Source organism: Chrysemys picta, chromosome 2 (assembly GCF_011386835.1).
Source record: "Chrysemys picta bellii isolate R12L10 chromosome 2, ASM1138683v2, whole genome shotgun sequence".
Lineage (NCBI taxonomy): Eukaryota > Metazoa > Chordata > Testudines > Emydidae > Chrysemys > Chrysemys picta.
In genome coordinates, this window is record NC_088792.1 from 78126316 (window position 1) to 78134193 (window position 7878).

Sequence of the window (7878 nt, forward strand, 5' to 3'; positions counted from 1 at the left end):
ACAATAACAACAACATAATCTACATGTAATAATCAGTGAATACTCCATTTCCTCGTACCCCCAAAAAGAGTTCATAGTGGCTTCCTGCATGTTTTTTAATCAAATAAATTAATTTGCCTGTGGCAAACCAAACTGACTCTGACTTCCTTTTTAAAGATGCAGCTGTATGACTGTTTGGCCACTGCAAGATGTCTGTGCCTTTCTAAAAGGGATATCAAAGAAGAGGGTCCACCATGTGCCATGAGGAGAGAGTTGACATTCGTGTTATTGGATTATATACAGTAGATTTGAAGATTTACTTGAACATCTTATGCAAGGAGAGAAACAACCAATGTTGGAACCAAAGAAGTTGGTGTCAAAACAGTTTGATGGAGAAATTGTTTTTTCTGAGCTTTAGAGAAGTGCTCTTTCTGCCTCGTGAGCTGGTCTGTGGCTCCCAGTTACATGCAATGAGAATATTCAAACCTCCTTTGGAGAGTTGTTTAATTAGGATCTGTATAATTTTAAAGATGGAAAGATTAATTCTGATTTCCTCCATGCATTTGCAGAAGGGAAATTCTGCAAATTCACCTCTGCAAATTAATCTTCAAGGATAATTCCTTTAACAAACCAACTCTTGCACACCAGTCTTTGCCTGGGAAACCTGCCTTAAGTTCTCTTTTACTTTCTCTTTCGTTGTCATTGATATTTTTACATCTGTTTGGCCAGCATCAGAAAATACTTTTGCAGGAACTATGTCTTGGACAACTCACTGTGAATGCTCCCTTCTAACCACAAATGTAAACTGAGTTTTCTAGATGCCAAAATAATTAATTCTGTTCCTACATTTTTTAATATATAGTCTTTTATAACCCCCCAGAAAACTCTTTTCTCTGTACTGTACAATAGGTATGGAAGAACATATGCCTAGTGGTGCACTAGGTTTGTTGCTTTCCTCCTCATATATATGTATTTGCATATTTCCATTCTCCCTTCCACAGAAATAACCCATGGAGAGGGAAACTCTGAGTTTCCCAGAAATTATTCTCTCGGTGGGAGGGAGAAGGGGGGGAGGGAGAGTGTGCGTGAGTGCCTGCGTGCATTTCCCCTAGAGTAGAACCATCTGGCTCCTCCTACTTAACCTACAATCTGTATGGATGCCCCTTATCTCTGCTCTGTTAAAGCTGTTCTTTCAGGGACACTGTGTCTAGTGTGGTTGTTCCTGGATTCCTCCTAAAGTGGGGTTTCAGAGCAGGAAGAGGGAAACGGTGCCAGTTAATGCAACCTAATTCTGCACTTACCTTTTTCTGTCCCCCTCTGCAGTTCTGGAGAGGAGCAAATCCAGAGCTCCCCCGCCCTGCCCTTTTCCTAATCTATCTCCCCAGAGCCAGAAATTCCCAGAGCCCTTTTCAAGAAAAGGGAAAGTGTGGCAGAGCTCTCCTCTTCCTGAGTTTGTAAATGAAATTGTGACTGACCTAATTTTGATATTTGTATTAGAAAATTATTCCAGTGTAAACCTGGCTCATGAAACAGCCAGGGGTAAATGTGCCTTAAATGTTACAGATTTTTAACAACATCCCACTCTGGCCTGCCTTTGTGCCTTACAGCTGTGTCTGGTATTTGTTCTGTTCACTGCAGATAGGATGTCTTTTTTTAATTGTGTGAATTTAGTGCTCAGGAATAGTTCTGCCGCTCAGGAAACATAGTCCCCTATTTATCTACAGCCCACAGGTAGTAAGGGTGCATGCTTCCTTGCTGTGCCCTGCCAGTACACCTCAGCCATGACTGGGCAGGTCTGAGAAGAGTTCATTCTCTGTGCCTGCTCTGCTGAAAATGCCAACACCAGGGCCGATGCTATGTGTGATCATACTCACTCACTAAGCCCCCCTGAGTAATTTTACTTTCGGTGGCTGGTCACTGATCATGATTTGGATTAGGGCCCTAGAGGTTTAAGGACAGATTTCTTCCAGGCCCAGAAGATGAGTAGACCTCTACCCTGATATAACACGAATTCCGATATAATGCAGTAAAGCAGCACTCCGGGGGGGGAGGCGGGACTGTGCACTCCGGCGGATCAAAGCAAGTTCGATATAACGGGGTTTCACCTATAACGTGGTAAGATTATTTTTTTTTGGCTCCCAAGGACCGCGTTATATCGTGGTAGAGGTGTATGTAATAGTAGTGATATACTACTTCTCTTCCCCTCCTGTGAAGGGAATGCTCACTCAGTTACTATGACATTCCCCAGGCCCTCTCCCCCACCCAGCCACGTGGAAATGGACTTCTGACACAGCAAAGCCAACTACACACTGTCCTACGTATGCAGCTTCCACATCCTCACTGACTATAGTAGCCAGGCAGAATAGCCTGTAGACAAGCAGCGATTAGCCGAGAATTCTAACAAGAAGCTGAGATCTCTTAGAACAAAGCTGGTTCCCACAGCTCTCAGTCCATCCATCTTTCCTAGGCAGCTTTCTTCCATACTGGAATCGTGTCTCTGACCCCTGTGCTGCATTGCCATTGGTGTCCCTCTCCCCTCCAGCCACCTCCCCCTGCCACTAGGTTGAAAAAATCCCCAACTAGGAGTTCAATGCCCCCTAAAGGCCATAGCATTTCTGGATATTCTGTGATGGCTTGAAATGTGTTTTCTGGAGAGCTAATGGAAACTCCCCCTTTGGCTTGCATCTGTATGCAGAACAAAATGCTGTGAATTTGCTATATAATATTGAATACAAGTGTTTAAAAATGAATGATACATTTGTCTTGTAGAAGATAATGGCTTGAGAATATGCCTTTGTGGTTAGAGGATGCCTATGCAGTTTATGACAGCTTAATTCTCCTTTAATTGCTTTAAAATTGTTCAGTTTTTCATTGCGCATCTTTCAAATAGCGGTTGCATGTGTTCTGTAAAAGCAGTTGAGAAACATGCTTCAAAAAAGGGCTGAGAGGAGGAGCAGCAGATTACTGTGTCAAACATGCACCCTCTAAGAGCAAATCACTATGCGAGTGTAGTTGGTATGCTGCCTCTGACAAAGAAGGCTAGGAGAATTCCAGAGATGATACCAAACAATGGTAGCTGATGCAGATACTGTGACTGAAGGATTTTCAGCAGGGTGCAGAAACACATTGCTCACTACAGAATTCCAACTTGAGCACAGGAGGGGTCTCCTTTAACTGTCACCTGTCATAACTACGGTAATGAAGATGCTAACAAATATTAACGGTCATCAAGTTGTTGCACACCTGAAGGAGCAACAAGATAGAGCTGGAGAAGTGCTTCTTTTTAGCCTCTCGTCTATTATTTTCATATTTCACATCCTCTTTCCTTCTGAGTATACATTCTGCTAAAGCCAAAGGAAAATATTATGAATTGCAACCTGAGCCTGAGGAAGGTGGCATCAATTTGCAGCTGAATCACGTAGCTTAAGATGAAGTATTTAATGCTCAGACCTGTAGTCTCCATAGCCCATACAGGAGGAAAGCTGCAGCCTGGTCTATTTATAGTTAAGGCGCTTCAGGCTTTATGCTCTGTGAAGGTGATAATGCAACTCTCAGCTGCGTAAAGTAGGGCCATCCTGCTCTAAGATGTATATACCACCGTTTGAGGTGACAATCGATCTGCATGGCTTATACACACTGCTGTCGATGTTCTTCTGGTTAAAGCTTAGCACACACTTTTGGTGCCTGTCTCCTGTTGTCCCTTTTAGGCATATCCGGGTGCTGGGCTATATTTCCACTTAAACTATCAGGAACTCTCATCAAGTAGAGGTCTCACCTTCAGCGCACTTTGCTGTAAGTCCCACCTCACAGCCTGTGTTAGTTCCCAGTACCCTCACGCTGAATGGTGAGCCATGGAGTGCAGGAGCCAGGGTTGTGTAACTCTTGCAGGATTACAGCTGTGCTAGAAGAAAAGCAGTGAAGGATTCCTTTGTATAGAACAATGTAATAAAAACCTTATTAGTGACCTGTGAGTTAGCCAAGAGGAATGTCAGGCGCTGGCTGCCCAAAGCACAAGAACCAAGTGGGCCATTCACCCCAGCAATGAAGTTCAAAAAGGGTCTGGTTGTCCTGTACACGTGCTCTTCTTTAGGATGTGCACTACATCCCACTTTTTTTTTTTTTCTTTGCATGAAACCTTTGCCTGGGGCTGATTCACATTTCCTACTGTTATTGTGTCAGTAATTGTTTCTTTGGCTGCAACAGCTGAACCACTGAAGGACCAGATTGCCTCTTTACCTTTGTGGGTTTAGTACAGCTTATCTGCCTTACACACAGCACTTCACTGGGGTCTCACAGCCTGGCACCGTTAAAGCTAACAAGCCTGTAGGCCTTTCATGGAGAGGGGGCCTATTTGAGCCTTGAGCACCCATCACCAGCTGCTGTTAGCAGTACATCAATGATCCAGAAGAGCTCAGCATACTGGAACAGAAGCTGGATAGTGTATGCCTATCTAAAGGCTCTGGCTACCAGCAAGAGACATTCTAAGGCTCTGTCTACACTTAAAATGCTACAGCCTGGCAGCTGTGCACCTGTAGTGCAGGCACTTAGTGCAGTACCGCATGTTAATCCACCTCCCCAACAGGTGGTAGCTAGGTTGACAGAGGAATTCTCCTATCCACCTAGTGTGGTCTACAGGAGGGGTTAGGCTGACATAGCTATGTGCTCTCAGGCATGTGAATTTTTCACGCTGAGATGTAGCTATGCCAATGTGAGTTTAGACCAGCTCCGGTCCTCTACTCATGCATGGCTTTCTTCTCCAGCTCCAAAACAAGCACACAGTGCTGAAGTTGTAGCAATTAAAGATATAGGGGTGCCAAAGAACTCCATTCATACCTGCTGTTCAGTAGTTTGTCAGACATGAGAGCTTTACAGTTAGGTCCAAACCCTATTAAGCTAGGAACATCATTTTGTTGACTCATAAACATTACTGAATAATGGTGGAGGGGCTTATCTCAAACTGAGTATCAATCACTCATTGCCTTCTGGCCTGTGTATATAATTCTACCTACTGCTGTATTACTATAAATAAAAATGGATATAATACGCTTCTGGCTTCCATGTATAGGGTATGACCTGAAACCCAGGTAAGCTGCCCAGGAAGTCAAACCCCTGCTCCCACACTTCCTTGAGGTCCCCAAAGGCTTGCTAAAATCTCCCATAAGCCACTGCTTCAGGAACTGTGGGCCTGATAGCCAGTGGAAGTGTTCACTCTGCTGCCCTCCAACCTCACAAAGCATACCTACAGCCAAACAGACTGGGAAGTGCAGACACACAGCTCTGGTGCTCGTTACACTGGTGCAACATCATTGGTTTAGTTACCAGCCTGAAGCAAATAAGAGAGCAGGTGCTTAACTGCAGCTCAGAAACAAACATGCAGGTGTCTACATTGAGAATTTTGGGCCATTTTCCCACTCTTGTTCTACCACAGGTGGAAGCAACAATGGAGGCTGGAGTGCAGACAGGAGGCAGGTGTCTTTTAGTAACCAACCCCCTATTCTGAATGGGGCTAGAAAACACTGGAGTAAAGCACACCTGTGTCCTGTCTGCACAATGGGTACTGACTGAACTGCACACTGTGGTGAATTTCATGTCCTGCCTGTGCTTGTATAAATAGTCCAAGAAAGCATGAGTGTACATGCATATATGCTAAAGACAAGCAATGGGAAGTAACTGGCCACAAATTCTGGCTGCTGATGTGTCATTTATTAAATACTTGGTGAGAAACCTGAGTGCCAGGCCCAGCTGTCTATACTGCTGAGCCATCTGCAGAACACATTATGAACCAGGTACTCCACTTAAGGTAGGTTTGCGAGAGGGGCTTGATGGCAGTTATTAAGCATACCCCAGCTGCAGGAACGCACACATATTTGATACAACACAGAAGTCATTGCTGAGTAATGCCCTTTCCCATCTGGTAATAAATACCCAACCAAATTGGATCTGATTTGCTATTTACTAGGCATTAGTCTAGCTGGGAGGGGGATGGAAAGCAAGCTAAAGGAGTGCTATAGCACGAGGCCTTGCCTGCCAAAGAGGAAATTCCTCTCCTCCCTCCAGCCCGCACACTGGGACTTTGATTTTAATAAAAAAAAAAATTAAAAAGGCCTGCCTTTTCTGTTGCAGAACAGGTCCTGTTTCCCTCCTACAGTCAATGAATTACTAGTTCATATGACCTCATCGTCCCTGTGATTAGGGCTGCTGTATGGTCATGGCAATTTTTCTGAGTCACAAGGTGAAGAGGGCTAAAGCTACATCACTGTACCAAAACAAAAGTCAGATGGTGCATTGTGACTCTGCTAACCTCTGTGTTTCTACTGAAATGTGGGGAATGAAACCACAGAAGATGCAGTAATAGTTACAGACAGTGGAGGTCCTATCCCCAAGTTGATCCCATTTAAAAAAAAAATAAATAAATTTTTTTTCACCTGGCAGAAACTAAAAAGCTTCCCCACCCCCAGGTCTGAAAACCCTCCCTGGAAAATCATTGATCTGAGCCTTTTGTTTTCAAAAGGCCTAGAGGCCATACTGAGAAATGAGGTGCAAGTTAGAAATCAGTTCGCACTAGTGAAATATCAAGTATGCTCATTTAGCAACACTCACCAAGAGAAGGATTGTGAGGTTAAACTAAAACTAGGAGGCAGGGGAGGACTTGGAAAGTTGTTAATACCAAACAATTCTCATTGCTGGATTTCTTTTGCCCTCTTGTGGGCAAACTTTTCTGCTGCAGCTTTCTCTGCTGGCTTATTAATGTAACCTATGAAAACAGTGGCCTGGGCTCACAGCACAGAGGGAATGACAGAGCGTACATGCAGCCTCTAACATTTGGAGGGTGAGTAACCACACAGAAAGCAGAAGGCTCCTTTGTGCCAACAGAAGAAGAATATAGGGCACTTAAAACTAGCTCACTTCCTCAACACCAAATGGTAATTGTCAATCTTTACCAGCAAAATAGAGGCAGCTGCATAGACTACAAAAAAGGCCTAAAGCTAGCATCCTCTTGAAATGGGAGAGCCCACGCTATTCTGGTTGCTTGGAGCACACACACAAGTGCCCAGCTCCTTTGAGGAGGAAGAAAGAAGATTCTTAGTAGTATATTGACTGAATTAAAGTATACATGGGACTAGTCTGAATAAGCTGATCTGAGAAAGCCTGGCTTGCTCAGGGGACAGGCAGATAAAGAAGGAAGAGTTTAGGAGTACAAATCTTATTGAAAGTCAGTGGGACTTGTGCCCCTAATTCCCACAGGCTCCTTCAGAAATCTCATGTAAAGAGTCTTCCAAAGCACATTTTTGAAAATTAATGGAAGACAAAACATTAATAGCCATAGATTTTACAAGAGATGGATTTAGTCAAAAGGGGGAGAAGTAATTTTATAGGTACAGTATATTGAGGGCTTTAGGCCTCTATGACCCAACCACCGACTTCTCTTTCACAGTCACACACACTCCGTACCCCCCAAGCTTGGTCACCATCATCATTTCTTCATCTTTGGTCTCATCTCACTCCAACACCGGTGGGCCTCAGCTGACAGGGAATTTCCTAGCCACCATCACCAGGAGCTGCTCTTCATCTCCTGGCCTGACTTACCTCGTGTGTGTGTGTGTGTGTGTGTGTGTGTGGCCATGACAGGCTCATACTAACAGTCTCAAGCTGGTGGGCGAGAAAGTAAGCATACCATAATTGCAGAAGTAGGGAAGATCTCATACAGACAGGAATAGTGAAAAGTGGGATATGCTGTGATTACACAGAGGTGGAAGGACCTCGTCATAAACAGAAGGATATAGATAGGGTCCAAAGAAACCTAGGGCTTACCCTTATGGCTGTGCCCAGCCTGTACAACAGAGGGTACATTGGCAGCTTACCAGGAAGCAGGTGGTCACATCTAACCTGAATATAATT

The 7878-nt window shown here is 44.2% G+C and overlaps 1 protein-coding gene across 2 annotated transcripts in view; it reads left to right on the forward strand.

Annotated features, from left to right (window-relative positions):
- The window catches only part of CMTM7 (CKLF like MARVEL transmembrane domain containing 7), a 35266-nt gene extending 32537 nt beyond the window's left edge, over positions 1-2729 (forward strand). Inside the window, exon 6 of one of the 2 annotated variants that reach the window (XR_010598347.1) lies at positions 157-1583. Coding sequence is in view for 1 of the 2 variants with exons in the window: in XM_024107474.3 (XP_023963242.2) it covers positions 157-170 (14 nt within the window). In the remaining variant the exon portion in view is untranslated. Of the gene's footprint in view, positions 1-156 lie in introns of both variants that reach the window. The other variant, XM_024107474.3, reaches the window with a different exon arrangement.
- The last annotated feature ends 5149 nt before the right edge of the window (positions 2730-7878 follow it).